This window comes from Grampus griseus (genome assembly GCF_964374135.1).
Source record: "Grampus griseus genome assembly, chromosome: 3".
NCBI lineage: Eukaryota > Metazoa > Chordata > Mammalia > Artiodactyla > Delphinidae > Grampus > Grampus griseus.
The window spans coordinates 159,097,028-159,112,680 of NC_139019.1; the positions used below are offsets into that span (position 1 = coordinate 159,097,028).

The 15,653-nt window shown below is 48.1% G+C and overlaps 1 protein-coding gene across 3 annotated transcripts in view; it reads right to left on the reverse strand.

Annotated features, from left to right (window-relative positions):
- Positions 1-177: 177 nt before the first annotated feature.
- Positions 178-15,653, reverse strand: part of AKAP8L (A-kinase anchoring protein 8 like) — a 30,001-nt gene continuing 14,525 nt past the window's right edge. For 2 of the 3 annotated variants that reach the window (XM_082651120.1, XM_082651119.1), the window contains 10 exons: positions 14,442-14,895; positions 14,254-14,350; positions 14,104-14,174; positions 13,718-13,781; positions 12,710-12,818; positions 11,116-11,257; positions 10,922-11,027; positions 10,554-10,684; positions 617-712; positions 178-507 (listed from right to left, as the gene is read on the reverse strand). In XM_082651120.1, the coding sequence (XP_082507246.1) occupies positions 190-507; positions 617-712; positions 10,554-10,684; positions 10,922-11,027; positions 11,116-11,257; positions 12,710-12,818; positions 13,718-13,781; positions 14,104-14,174; positions 14,254-14,350; positions 14,442-14,895 (1,588 nt within the window). In that variant the 3' untranslated portion in view covers positions 178-189. The remainder of the gene's footprint in view (positions 508-616; positions 713-10,553; positions 10,685-10,921; positions 11,028-11,115; positions 11,258-12,709; positions 12,819-13,717; positions 13,782-14,103; positions 14,175-14,253; positions 14,351-14,441; positions 14,896-15,653) is intronic. The other variant, XR_014296508.1, reaches the window with a different exon arrangement.

A 15,653-nucleotide genomic window follows, 5' to 3' on the forward strand; every position in this document is an offset into this window, starting at 1 on the left:
GCAGGCGCAACCCACCCCCACCCCCGGGCCCCACCCGCAGGCACACACAGCCCAGCGACTAGGTGCCGACACCCGCCCACGGGGACCGCGCCGCACATAGACAAAAGAGGAAGAGGTAAGATGGGAAGAACTTTATTAGACTCGGCTTGCAGCCTCGGCCACGCGGGCCCCGCCCGCCCCGGGCCCGGGTCATGGAGCGCCCCCCCCGCCCTCCTCGTCGTCGTCATCAGCCTCCACGTCCAGGCCCGGGATGCCTCGGATCTGGCGCTCCAGCGCACCGCCCAGTAGGGGCACGGCCGCCTCTTCGTCTTCCTCGGGGGGCGGCGGTGGGGGCGGGGACGCGGCCCCAGGGGCCGGCTCCGGGGGCACTGGGGGCTGCGCCGGCGCGCCCTCTGCACCCTCCGCGACCCCTGCCGCTTCGACCAGCGCCCCCTCATCCAGGGCACCGCCCTCGGCCTCCTCCTGTTCCTTCTCCTCCTCCGGGCTGTCGGTGAAAGGGTTCTCGCCCTGCGGAGAGGGGCGCCATACTGAAGAAAGGGAGGACCCGCGGGGCTGGGGCCGGGACCAGGACCAGGGGCTGGGGCCGGGGCCAGCATGCCAGGGGCGTGCAGCTCACCTTCAGATAGCGCTCCAGCTTCTTGCTGATTAGCTTGTTGTTGAGGATGCTGCGAGCCACCATGAGCGAGGACTTCTTAGACTGCTCCATCATGAGCTACGGGCAAGGCAGGCAGGGCTGCAGAGGCTGCCCCAGGTATCCAAAACTCCCCACCCCACCCCGCCGGATCGGGCAGAGACCACTCACACCCGCACACCTCTCCACCTCCACCTCGGGGCCCAGCACCGCCAATGACTACTACCAGATTGCGTAGTTCTGTAAGCACACCCTTGGGTACAAGTGTGGGTCCACTCTACAAGCATGGAGCCACGACCCGATTTGATCTTTGCTCAAATGCTCCATCTTTCCATACCATACTTACTGTATGTAACTGATTACAGACATATGTCTTTACAGCTGTACTGCAGAAATCTGATTTGCTTACTTAAAAATTATAAGCAGCAAACAAATAAAAAAACTTACTAAAAACCAAATGTGCAACACCTAACAAGGGGGCAAATGCCCTAAAATGCATGGAACTCTTTAGGATAAACAGGGAGGATATAAAAGCAGGAATACGAATGTCAAACAGTGTATTTTAATGATATACATCCTTTTAATCCATAGGATTCCCAGGAGGAAGAATTATACCCCCAAATGTAAAGGTTGAAAAGAGACACTTATACTCTGTTGGTGAGAGGCTCAACTGTTTATTTTCTGGAAATCAGTTTGATGGAATATATCAGAAGTAAAAATTTCTCAGTAATTCCTTCCCAGAGTCTAGCCTAAGTTTAAAATTGGAAACGTGCATGCACATTGATTGCAGTAGTGAAAAATTGGAAAGCACCTTAATGTTCTTCAGTGGAGAAGTGGTTAAGTAAATCAAACATTCAAAAGAACACCATGCGGTCCTTAAAGTAGGGCTCAGGGACAGTGTGCACAGCATTCCAGAGCCTTTCCCTCTGGGAGGATTTATACCAAAATGCTACATGATTTTCTCGGTGGTGAGAATGAAGGCAACTCTTACTTCCATCATTAATGCAAGTAATGGTAATGCAAGTATAAAGCCATGAACAGGAAAAACAGGTAAAGCTATTTTTGGAGGGGTGGGGAAGCTGATCTCCAGGACCTCTACTCTACCCTAGCCACTCTATTATCACATTTCAGAAAATCATCTCACTTTCTGTTTCTACTCCCTTTCCCCACCTTCATCTTCTTTTCCTTACATATTTTTCTCTACTACTTGGGGAAGATATTAATAGCCCTCATGCATGCTGAAAATGAAACAAGTTAAAGATACACAAAAGAAAACTGCCTACATATTGGTTTGTCCTTGTGGGGAATAAAAGGGATAACTGGTTCCAGTCGCAGGTGTAGTTGTGGGTACTTTAAGGTTTGGCACACTTACAAGGCTGTAGTAGAAATAGATATCCCATGGATATTAAACGTTAAACTATGTGTTATCTGCAGAACACCCAGTCTCAATGTGCACACCGCTGACTACAGCTACAGAAGCGTTCCTTTAGCTGTGACCCAATTTACTCTGGATAAGAGCAAAAACGGTTCACATTCCATTATTTATAAAGTTACCTGCTGTTTGCTTTCATTATTTTTGCTACACTCATTATACTTGCATTTAAATGTTTTAGGCAACTTAAGAACGAATGTACAAGATGCAGTAAAAATGAATTGCTTGGGCTTCCCTGGTGGCGCAGTGGTTAAGAATACACCTGCCAATGCAGGGGACACGGGTTTGAGCCCTGGTCCAGGAAGATCCCACGTGCCGCGGAGCAACTAAGCCCATGCGCCCCAACTACTGAGCCTGTGCTCTAGAGCCCCTGAGCCACAACTACCAAAGCCCATGAGCCTAGAGCCTGTGCTCTACAACAAAAGAAGCCACTGCAATGAGAAGCCCACACATGGCAACGAAGAGCAGCCCCTGCTCGCTGCAACTAGAGAAAGCCCGCGTGCAGCAACGAAGACCCAACACAGCCAAAAATAAATAAATAAAAATTAAAAAAAAAATGAATTGCTTGATATCCACTACTTCATGTATATCAAGCACAGCAGTAAAACAAAAAAAACACCATATATTTAATTTTTTCTTAAGTTTTTTTTTTGCTTTTGTGATTTTTTTTGATGCTTGACTAACGTGCTGTAAAAATAGTTAACATGGAACTTGAGATGATGGCTTTTTTAATGTCTTATGAGATTTTCATGAACAATTCAAGCATAATTGTTAAGAACACGTGTATTAAGTTCATGTTAAGTGTAAAAAAAGTTTTATGAACGGAAAAAAAAAAAGATGCACAATTAGGATACTATTCTCACTCGCCAATACATTATCCTCCTCCCTTTAGGTGCACAGATGGACACACCAGAATGTCTCCCAACTGAAGCACACTTACAATGTTTTCAGATTTTTGCTACAACAACCACATACCACATACTAGCAGACCTTATAAGAAATACCAAAGGAGGTTCTTCAAGCAGAAAGGAAGTGATCCCAGACAATAATGCAAATCCACATGAAAGAACAGTAAAGGTAATTATGTAATTACAAAAAACACTACAAATGCAATATGTTTTCCTGTCTTCTCAACTGGTTTAAAAAGGGGTTGTATAAAACCATACATATATTTAAATATTAAAAATATATATAGTTGTAAATACATATAAATAATTGTATTGTTTGGCCTGTAACACAGAAATGTAATATATTTGCCAATAATGGCACAAAGAAGGTTGGGGGAGTAAAATTGTATTGGGCTAATAAGGAAATGACTGTAGATGGTAACTTCAATCCACAGGAAGAATTCAAATGAAGAGAACCAGTAATGAGCAATAAGAAGGCCAATATAACAAAAACTAGAAATATGTAACTGCTCTCCTTTCTTCTGTCAGCTTCCTTAAAAGACAAATTATATAAAGTAATAATTACATTGTATTACATTATTGGGTTTGTACCACATACAGAGGTACTACTTTACATAACAAAAACCTCCTATGTAGAGAGGTACATAGGGGTAACTTAATCTCACTGAAATTAAGTTATTGTATCTACAGGAAAACTTAAAAAGTTAATATGTACAAGGTAAGGCCTAGAGAAACCACTAGGAAAATAATTCCCCAAAATGCAGTGCAAAAAAACCATTAAAATTAAATGTTATACTAAAGAAATACTTAATACAAAGAAAGCAGTAAAGCGTGAATAGAAGAATGATGTAAATCTAATAATATCAACAATAATGGTAAATGTGAATGAATTAAACAATCCAGTCAAAAGACAGAGACTGTCAAACTGGATAGAAAAACAAGATCAAATTATATGCTATTCATAGGAGATACACTTTAGATCCAATAGATTAAATAAATAGAAATGAAAAGGATGGGAAAAGATATACAATCATCAACCATAAGAAAAATGAACTGGCTATACTAATAGCAGACAAAATAGAGTGTTAAAAAATGTTACTAAGAAAGGGACATTTTATAAGGATAAAGGGTCACTCCATCAGGAGGATATAACAATTCTAAGTATAGATGCACCTAACAACAGAGCACCAAAATACATAAGACAAAACCCGACAGAAATAAAGGGAGAAACAGACAATTCAACAATAGCTGATATCCCACTGTCAATAATGCATAGAACAACTTGGCAGAAGACCAACAAGGAAATAAAAGGCTTGAACAACACTATAAAACCAAACAAGCATAACAGGTATCTATAGAACACTCCACACAGCAAGAGCAGAAAATCCATTCTTTTCAAATGCACAAGGCACAGCATAGGCCATACACTAGGCCATAGAACAAACTTCAGTAAATTAAAAGGACTGAAATAATAGAATGTATATTCTCTGACCACACTGAATAAAATTAGAAATCAGTAACAGAAAGGAATTTGGGAAATTCAGAAATATGTGAAAATTAAATGACACACTGCTGAATAACTAGTGGGTCTAAGAAAAAGAAATCAGAGGGAAATTAGAAAATAACCTGAGATGAGTGAAAATGAGGACGTGACATGCCAAAAGTTATGGGATACAGTGAAAGCAGTACTCAGAGAAAAAATTATAGCTATAAATGCCTACATTAAAATAGAAAAAAACCGGGCTTCCCTGGTGGCGCAGTGGTTGAAAGTCCGCCTGCCGATGCAGGGGACACGGGTTCGTGCCCCGGTCCAGGAAGATTCCACATGCCACGGAGCGGCTGGGCCCGTGAGCCATGGCCGCTGAGCCTGTGCATCCGGAGCCTGTGCTCCGCAATGGGAGAGGCCACAGCAGTGAGAGGCCCGCGAACCGCAAAAAAAAAGAAAAAGAAAAAAACCTAAGCAAGCAGAATATTGGAGTAGAAATTAATGAAGCAGAGGACAGAAAAACAGAAGAGGAAAAAAAAATCAATGAAGCCATAAGTTTATTCTTTTTAAAGATCAACAAAATTAACAAACCTTAACAAGACTGACCAAGAAAAAAACAAGACTCAAATTACCAGTCAAAAATGAAAGAAGGGGGGGCTTCCCTGGTGGCGCAGTGGTTGGGGGTCCGTCTGCCGATGCAGGGGACGTGGGTTCGTGCCCCGGTCCGGGAGGATCCCACATGCCGCGGAGTGGCTGGGCCCGTGAGCCGTGGCTGCTGGGCCTGCGCGTCCGGAGCCTGTGCTCCGCGGCGGGAGAGGCCACAGCGGTGAGAGGCCAGCGAACCGCAAAAAAAAAAAAAAAAAAAAAAAAAAAAGAAAAAGAAAGAAGGGGACTACTGACATTACAGAAATAAAAAGGATTATAATGGAACACTAGAAATAAATGTATGCTAATAAATTGGATAATAGATGAAACAGACATATTTCTAGAAAGACACAAACTACTGAAACTGACTCAAGAAGAAATAGAGGGAGTTCCCTGGTGTTCCAGTGGTTAGGACCACTTGGCACCTTCACTGCTGGAGCCCAGGTTCAATCCCTGGCCCGGGAAGTAAGGTCCTGAAAGATGCATGGTGCAGCCAAAGAAAGAAGAAACAGAAAATCTAAATAGACCAATAACAAGTAAAGAAATAGAATTAGCAATGAAAAAAAAGCAGCTACCCACAAAGAAAAGCCCAGGTCCAGATGGCTTCAGGGGCAAATTCTACGAATTTAATACCAATTCTTCACATACTTCCAAACAAAAGGAGGGAAAACTTCCCAACTCATTTTTTGAGGCCAGTATTACTTTGATACCAAAACCAAAGACATCACAAAAAAACACAGATGAATTATCTCTTATGAATACAGATGCAAAAATTCTCAACAAAACATCAGCAAAGCCAATCCAACAACATATAAAAAAATTATACACCATGACCAAGTAGGATTTTTCCCAGGAACACCAAGCGTGGCTTAACAACCCAAGTTAATGTAATATACCACACGAATAGAATAAAAAACAAAAGCCACATGAGCATCTCAATAAATGCAGAAAAAGCATTTGACAAAATCCAATATCCTTCCAGAATAAAAACACTCAACAAGATACGAATAGAAGGGAATTCAGCAACCAGAAAAAGGGCACCTATGAAAAATCCACAGCTAACATCGTACTTAATGGTCAAAGACCAATGCTTCCTCCCCTACCAAGATCAGGAACAAGAAGATACTTCTCTTCAAAATTGTGTTGGATGTTCTAGCCAGGGCAATTAAAGAAGAAAAAAAAAAATTAAACGGCATCCAGATTGGAAAGGAAGTAGTTAAACTATCTCTATTTGCAGATAACTGATCTTATATACAGAAAATGCTAAGGAATCCACTAAACTATCAGAATTAATAAACAACTTCAGTGAAGTTACGGGATAAAATATCAACATACAAATATCAATTGTATTTTGATACACATACAAAGAACAACCCAGAAATGGAATTAAAGAACACAATTCCATTTATAATAGTATCAAAAGAATAAAATACTTAGGAATAAATTAAGAGCCCCAAAAGTGCAAAACTTATACACTGGAAACTATAAAACACTGTTGAAAGAAATTAAAGAAGATCTAAATAAATGCAAAGGCACCCCATATTTACAGACTGGAAGACTTAATACTGCTGAGATGGCAACACGCTTCAAATTGATACAGAAATTGAATATAGTCCTATCAGAATAACAGCTGGCTTCTTTGTAGAAACTGACATGCTGGTCCTAAAATTCTTGGAAGCTCAAAGGCACAATCTTGAAAAAAAAGGAACAAAAGTTAGAGGAGTCACACTTTCCGATTCTTAATGTTACTATGAAGCTAAAGTGTGGTAATGGCATAAGAATATAGAGAACAAAAGAATAAAGAGTCCAGAAATAAATCCATGTAGCTATGGTCAACTGCTTTTTGACAAGGGTGAAAATGAGAAAAAACAGTCACAGGGAAAAAGTAGTTTCTTCTACAAATGGTGCTGGGACAACTGGAAAATCACATGGAATAGAATGAAGTTGAACCTTACCTTATACCATATACAAAAATTAACTAAAATGCATCAAAGATCCAAAATTATAGGAGCCGAAACTGTAAAATTCTTATTGTAAGAAAACATAGGGAGGCTTCCCTGGTGGCGCAGTGGTTGGGGGTCCGCCTGCCGATGCAGGGGACGCGGGTTCGTGCCCCGGTCCGGGAAGATCCCACATGCCGCGGAGCGGCTGGGCCCGTGAGTCATGGCTACTGAGCCTGTGCGTCCGGAGCCTGTGCTCCGCAACAGGAGAGGCCACAGCAGTGAGAGGCCCCCCGCGTATCGCAAAAAAAGAAAAAAAAAAAAAAAGAGAAAGAAAACATAGGGGAGCTTCCCTGGTGGCGCAGGTTAAGAATCCACCTGCCAATGCAGGGGACACAGGTTTGAGCCCTGGTCTGGGAAGATCCCACATGTCGCAGAGCAACTAAGCCCGTGCGCCACAACTACTAAGCCTGGGCTCTAGAGCCCGTGAGCCACAACTACAAGCCTGTGCACCACAACTACTGAAGCCTGTGTGCCTAGAGCCCGTGCTCTGCAACAAGAGAAGCCACCGCAATGAGAAGCCTGTGCACCGCAACCAAGAGTAGACCCCGCTCGCTGCAACTGAAGAAAGCCTGCGAGCAGCAATGAAGACCCGACGCAGCCAAAAATAAATAAATAAATATTTTAAAAAAAGAAAAGATAGGGGTAAATCTTTGTGACCTTTTATTTGACAATGGATTCTTAGATATGATACCCCAAGCACAGGAACAAAAGAAAAAAAATAGATAAACTGGATTTCATCAAAATTAAACTTTTGGGGCTTCCCTGGTGGCGCAGTGGTTGAGAGTCCGCCTGCCGATGCAGGGGACACGGGTTCATGCCCCGGTCCGGGAGGATCCCACATGCTGCAGAGCGGCTGGGCCCGTGAGCCATGGCCGCTGAGCCTGCGCGTCCGGAGCCTGTGCTCCGCAACGGGAGAGGCCACAACAGTGAGAGGCCCGCATAATGCAAAAAAAAAAAAATTAAACTTTGTGCTGCAAAGACACATTAAAAAGGTGAAAAAAAACAACCCACAGAATGGGAGAAAATATTCGCAAATCATATGCCTGATAAGGTACTTGTATCTAGAATACATAAAGAACCCTCAACTCAAAAAGACCACACAATTAAAAAATAAAGTATCTGAACAGACATTTCTTCACCTCTAAGAATGTAGACAGATGGCCAACAAGCCACTGAAAAGATGCTCAACATCATTAGTCAGTTATCAGGGAAATGCGAATGAAAAATACAACAGATACCACTGCACACCCACTAGAATGGCTGGAATCAAAAAGTCAGATAATAACTAGTGTTGGTGAGATATAATAAATCAGAGCTCTCATATATTGCTGATGGGGATATAAAATGGTACAGCCACTTTGGAAAACAATCTGGCAGTTCCTCAGGAAGTTAAAATGTTACTATTTGACCCAGATATTCCACTCCTGTCTAAAAGAAATGATAATACATGTCCACACAAAAACTTGCATCATAACAGAATTATCCATAATAGCCAAGAGGTAGAAACAATCCAAATTCTAAAGAATGAATAAACCAAATGAGGTATGTGTCCATACAAGAGAATATTTTTAGGCCATACAAAGGAATGAAGTTCTGACACATTCTACAATATGGAAGAACATTGAACATACGCTAAATTGAAGAAGCCGATCACAGAAGACCACATACTATGTGATTGCATTTTTATGAAATGTTCATAATAAGCAAATACATGGAGACAGACAGTAGATCAGTGGTCGCCTAAGGCTGGCGGAGCATGGGGGTTGGAGTGATAGCTAAAGGGTATGGGTTTCTTTTTGAGGTGATGAAAAGGTTCTGTAATTGACTGTGCTGATAGCTGCATAACTGTGAATATTATTAAAAACTACTGACTTGTACACCTTACATGGATGAACCATATGGTATGTGAATTGTATATCAATAAAGCTGTCACCAAAATAATAATAATAATTAGAAGCTTTTTATTCACTTCTAAGTCTGGAATTTTAAAAAATATAGTGTTTATATTGAAACTATCTCTATAAACTACTTCTGGTGTCTTCAAAGTAACTTTTATCACCCTTCCAATCCCCTCTACAGTTGCTGGTTGTTACAGCTGTTCTTTTTTTTTCAACTTGCTTTAGAATCACTTTTGAGTTTATTTTTTGCTAGCTATCATTCATTTCATCCAGATTTTCCAAGTTTTAATACCATGCACTGTCCAGCCTCTACAATCTGCTCTCTGTTCTCTTTTGGTATACCCCTTTTATCAGCTCCCAAACCAAGAATCTCACCTTGGCAAGATCCCTACAGCTTCTCTGCTGCCAAAGCCAAGGGACATTTTCCTTATCTTTCCATATCTCTCAATTGCATATGCCAATCCCAAATCTCCTCAACCACCCAAGCCAGATCTCTAAACCCATCCCACTGTTGAGAATCACTGCACTGAGAAAGACCAGCGATGAATCTGATGGGCATGGAAAAAGGTTGAGAAATGCTATTTCTTATACCATTTTGCTGCTATTATCTGCTCATAAATCCCATCAGCCTCCTCCAGGTGATGGCACCCAAGACTCTCTTTCTAGCCCAGACCGGGTCCTGAGCCTCTCAGCTCTTTCCCTACTGCAAAGCCCCACCACCCTCACTTGATCTCTAACAGACACCTCTAACCTAGGATGTCACCCATTCAACAACAAAAAAACCCCACCTACTCTGGCTTCTGTGATAGGCACTGGGAATACACTGGAATGCAAGACAGAATTTTTTCAATTTCTTGCCAAACTCGCTCCTTTCCCTGTACCATATACCGCCCTCCCCATCATAGCAGCAACACTGTCCACCAGCTAAGGCAGAAATCTGCCACATCCCAGACTTCTGGTCACTCCCTCATGCCAACCTCCTGTTCACTTCCTTAACACCTCTTCTATCCTGCCTGTCTTCATCTCCAAGGTGGAGGCATACCTCTGGCTTGATACTGCAGCAGCCCTTCCTTGATCCCCAACCTCCCTCCCACAACAGGTGCCCAAAGTCTCTAGTCCAACACCGACTCTAATCCTACTGGTCCCCCACTTAAAAGCTTTGCTGCCTACAGGAGCAAGATCAGGCCCCTCAGCCCAGCCCTTATGAACCTTGTGTCCAATACTTCCTCCAACAACACCTGCACCATACACTTCTCCCTGTTTGGTTTCTGAACCTATGTGGCCATTGACCCATATGCACATGGAGGTCCCCATATCCCACAGACCTTACTTCTTAAGGTCTAGCTCTGATGCCACCACCTGCCAGGCAGAGTCCCCATTTCCCACCCCTCTCTCTGTAGCTTCGCTGACTGAACTGGGCTGGAAATGTCTACATCTTCCTGCGCCCTGCAGTTTCTCATAGGCAAGCAGGGGCTATAACCCCAGGACCTCCCCAGTGGCCTCACCCAGTCAACCCACAGGCTGGTGGGAGGGCACTGGTAGCCACTCACCCTGCGGTTCCGGTTGTGATCCATGGTCTTGAGGTGCTTCTGAATGATCCCAAACTGCATGGGAATGAAGAGGTCACAGGCTGCACAGTGGGCTGCCTCTACCTTCTTCACAAAATGTTCCATGGCAATTTCTGTAGAGGGGAGAAGGAGGGGAGTTGCCACTGGTCCCAGGCACCTAAGAAAGACCCAGGAGTTGGGGGAAAACAGCAGACCAGCTCCTCACCTCACCCTGCCACTTCCACGTGGGCCTGAGGCTGTTCTCAGTGACCCTCCCTGGGGGAACAGAGGGGTGTTGTGACCCCACTCTGAGAACCAGAGGAGGCAAGTCTGAGGCCCTGCCTGATAGGACTAGGATGGAACCTCCTCACCTTGGGTCAGATCTTGGTCTCTGTAGATCTGCTGGATCAGACCATCAAGGTCCTCCACGGTTTTTCGGAGCTCCTCTGTCTTCTTGGTCTTGTTGGCAACGTAGTCCTGCCGGAGATCCCAAGGAGATATTAAGGTTTGTGTGGGCTGCTCTATGTCCTGAGGGTAAAAGCAGCTGTACCACTCCAAGGCTCACCTGCAGAAAGTCAGCTGTCTGCTTCGGAAGCTTGGTGCCTACGTACTTAAAGTGTTCCTTGTGAAACTTGCTGTCGAGGTGGCTGGCCATCTCATCCTCGTAAAACGTCCGGTATTTGCAGAGAGAACACACAAACTGGATCCTGCCACAGGAGGGAAATGAGGGACTGAGATCAAGAGGGTCCCAGGGAACAGTGCTGCTGCCTCACCCAACCCAGCTGCGAGCCCTGAAACAGGCCTTGCTCATGGGCCTGTGAAGTACGGTCCCAGCAGGGGGACAGGCTAGGACCAGTGGGGTTGGGTGTAGAGAGGGACAGAACGTCTGCAGGCTGCAGTTACTGCAACGTAGGGGACAGGGGAGGAGCTCTTCCTTCCCATAGGCAGGAGGCTGAAGCCTGAGGCAGCAGCTGCTGCAACAGGCAAGGAGTCGCTGGAAGGTTGCCGGAGGGCATCTCTACCAAGGCTGGGCAGGAGCTTGTGTACTTGGCCCAGCTGGGGACCGGAAGGAGGATGCCCTGGCGTGAGCCAGGTGGCCCTGAGGTGCAGAGTGGAGTACGCAGTCCCGAGGCAGGGCCCGAAAAGGTGCTGCATCTTCCTTCTGGGGTCTGAGGGACTGAAAGGCCCAGCCCATCCTTTGCTCAGAATGCTTGGGGGTGGTGTCGGGAGGGATGGGAGGCAAGCAGGCCTGGGCACCTGCTGCCTCATCTTCCTCTTCTGAGAAGAGACCAGTCTGAGCTGGAAGGAGGGCGCCCGCCCGGCCTGCCAGAGGGCAGCCTGGAGTCACCTGAGCGAGGTGCTCTGTCTGGGCCTCGTGTCCACAGCAGAAGCCCGGGGTCTGGGGCCTGGGCTGGAGCAGGCCGCCGTGGCAAGGGGCGGAGGAGGCCAGCCGCCACCGAGGCCTTGGGGCAGGTCCCTACCTCTGCCGGACGTCCTTATCTGGGCCACGGGGTCAGCTTTGTCTGGAGAGCCCAGGGGCCAGGCGCCGGCGAGGCTGAGGAAGGTCCAGCAAGAGCAAGAGTCTGAGGCGGAGGAGGAGGAGGCAAGCGCCAGTGCGGGAGCCCTGAGGGCAGACAGACCCGACCAAGGGGCGTGAAGGGCTCAGCCGCAGACAGGCCCGGCCTGACAGGGCCGGCGGGCAAGGCAGAGGGCAGGCCCGAGGCTGCCACAGCCCACAGGTGCTGCCATCTCTCCTGAGCACGGTGATGGCCTCTTGGCAGCTAGCTGGGGTGGCACAGGCGCCTTGGACCTTGAGTCTCTGATGAGCTGGCCCCCTCCCGCAGGGGCATCAGGCCCCCAGTGCACCTCGGGGCTCGTGCGCTGAGTGACCTAGTGCTGGAGCTTCTGGGCAACGGTGGTGAGCAGTGTCAGATCTCAGGCCAAAGTCGCTAGCGGTCGCCAGGCGGCCGCAGAGGGGCAAGGGACGAATCAGGCCTTGGGAGCTGGGCCTGGCGGAAAGCAGGGTCCATGCACGGCCGAGCAGGTGGCAGCTCCCAAGGGAGGCCAGAGGGCGGTGAGGCAGCAGAGCTATGGCCCTGCTCTCCTGGAGGCAGCCCCAGAGCGAGGCAGAGGCAAAGGGGTGGAGGGAAGCTGGTTACCTTTCCACCATGCGGTCTCGCTGCCGCTTTTTCTGCTTGTCCTGGTTCTTTTTGCCTGCCTGCAACTTGCGCTTGGTCTGGCCACTCTCATCCTGGGTGCTCAGGGCCCCTGTGGGAACAGAGGAGCACAGTTACCAGTTTGTGGCCTCTGGCTGGATCATCCACCATCTACTCCAGAGGGTCCATTCTGAAAGCAGCTGTCGAGCAAGGCCTCTGGCTGTGAGCAGGGCTGGGTACCCTGGAATGGGTGGGGAGTGATTTTGGCCTAGGCCCTGAAGAGGGGAGGACACGTGCTGACCCCACCACTCTCCAGGACATCTATACTCTGCAGAGTGGGCCACAGGGAGGCTGGAAGGTAAAGAGAGGCTGTCTCAGTGGGGACACTGGCACAAGTTCAGAGGGCCCAGGTGGCAGGATGCAGGAAGGCCTCAGCTGGGGCCTAAGAGCAGCCTCCAAGTGGTAAAGGCCCCAAAGCTTGCATGGCCCTGCCCACCTCACACTGGGCACCACGGCAACAGTAGGCTGAGGCTGGATTTATGGTTAGGTACCTGCTGGCGCTCATCACTTGAATAGGGGGACAGGGACTCCCAACAGGGGCTGTGGAGGCGCTAAGGGAAAGGACACGCAAACCAGAGCCGTAAAAACTGCACCAAGGGTCCCGGCTTGGACACCAACCATTAAGGACTCAGAACTGCATGTTACTAAGGGCCTGAGGGCAGGGGGTGTGCCTGGGGTTCCCCCACACTTTTGCTTGCTGCCCCTACCTGAAGGCAAAACCAGTGTACTAGGCAGGGACCATCGCCACCCATAGCCTCGGTCTGGGAAGATTAGGGGCAGAGTGGGAAGGGGGTGAAGAAGGAGGTTACTCCCTACCAGCACATACCCAGCCACACAAGGGAGGATCCAAGCTGGACACGTTTCTGCCAAAACCCTGCCCTTGGCTGGACCCCTCCCACCACGAGCACCTGGAAGAGCCACCCCAGAACCCAGGCCACTCAGAAGACTCACCTTTCTCTGCATCCTCTTTGCCCTCTTCCTTCCCATCCTCTTTTCCCTCTTCGTCTTCTCCTTCCTAAGACACAATTTCAAAAATTCAATGTTAAAGCATATATAGCTGTTCATAACAGCTGTAAATGACAAGGCCCTATTCAAGGCCAGGCACTGAGCCAGGAGCCTCACATCCTCCCAACAGCCCTTGCACAGAGGGCTCACTCTGCCATTTTTCTGATAAGGAAATCCAACCTCTGGTTAGGCAGCCTGCCAGCAGCTTGTGCTCTCTACCAGACCTCCACCTCCTTGTACTAGTCATGTGTGCATGCAGAGATGACTCAGGCGATCCACTGTTCACAGGCCTCACCTACAGACAGAGAGAGTGCAGGGCTGGGGCCACTTACTGCTCTGAAGCCCTTCTCCACAGGCTCAGCGCCTTCAGTGCCCTCTGCAGCTTCCCCCTCGGTGCCCTCGTCTGAAAGGTAAGAGGAAGCAAGCTCAGCCCAGGAGCCCCAAGGGGCAGAGGACAGGGTTATGCCAGTGCCTGGCCTCACCATTGTCTGAATCACTGTTATCGGAGCAGTCCGTCCGGGTGGCTTTGCTGTCGGGCTCGTCGGGACTGCCACATTGCTTTCTCTTCTTTTTCTTGGTCTGGGTCAGAAAGAGGGAGCAGGGTAAGGGTGGATGGCTCCAGGCCCCTCGCTCTGCTCAGTCACAAAACAGGAAGGCCTCCTCCACTCACCCGAAAGTCAGCTGTGGTCCAGGTCTTCCAGGTCCGCCTCATCTGTTTCATGCCATTGCCAAACCCAAAGCCAAAGCGGGAGCCACCCGGAAAGGTGCCCCCGCCACGCATGCCCTGGAACATGCCGTACTCAGGGATGATGTTCTGGGAGAAGAGGGAGGGCAGCCGGGAGGCACCAGGCATGCACTGGCCCCGGGCCCCCATGGGGTCTTCCCACACACGCCCATAGCCTGAGGCCATCGGCCGGCCACTCCGGGAGTCCCGGGCCCAGCCCTGAGCCCGTGGGCCAAAGGTGTCGCCACCACGCATGCGGAACTGGTCGCGGTAGGCATCATACTGGCCCTCGTAGGCCATTTCCATCTCAGGGTCAAGCTCGCCGTAGTCATAGCCCGACCGGTACAGATCACGCTCACTCAGGACGGCCCTCGAGTCACAGGCCTCGTAGGAATCGTATCTGCAGGGGCAGGTGGCAAGCATCAGGGAGGGCCTCAGGTCCTATCACCCTTCTGCTCCTGCCTGCCACCAAACCTCTCTGTCATGGGGACAGAAAACCCACTCCAGCACCTACCCCATTGATCCCCATCAGAGGATCAATATTTGGAAATGCCAATTTAAAAGGCCTCTCAGGAGCAGACTTCTAGAAGCCAGAAGGGCCTCTCAGATGATGTCCCCAAGCTTGCATGTGGGCCACACCAGCTTGAGGACCCTAAGAAGGACTATTAGGGTAAAGTAGGTCTCAGTTAGGAGAAGAGACAGCCCACAGCCCATAAGAAACGTGCATGTGTCTGTGGCAGTCACAACACCCAAGGTTGCTCCCTGAGGGGCAGAGCCAAGCACCCCAGCATCCTGCAGTACATGGGCAGTTCAGCACATCAGTGTTTGTCCACTGGGGCTGATGACACCCACGAGAGACTGCCAAACCCTTCAAAGCCCATCACCACTCGAAAGGAAAAGGAAGACAAAACAAGGAATGTTGCCAGGAAAGACAATGTGACCTTGCCCAGGGACAAGAAAAAGAGTTCTTATGAGCTCATATCAACTCTGGAGCCCAGGACAGGGAATCACATCCTACATAGCAACTTGGGAAGGCAGGCCAAACATTCTACCTGCGCAAGACAGGGCACCAGAGAGAGCCGTTCTAACCATGGCTGCAACCCACAGGCCCAGACCCCACATGTCTCTTTGCCAAAGCTGGGTAGTCAAGAAGCACCA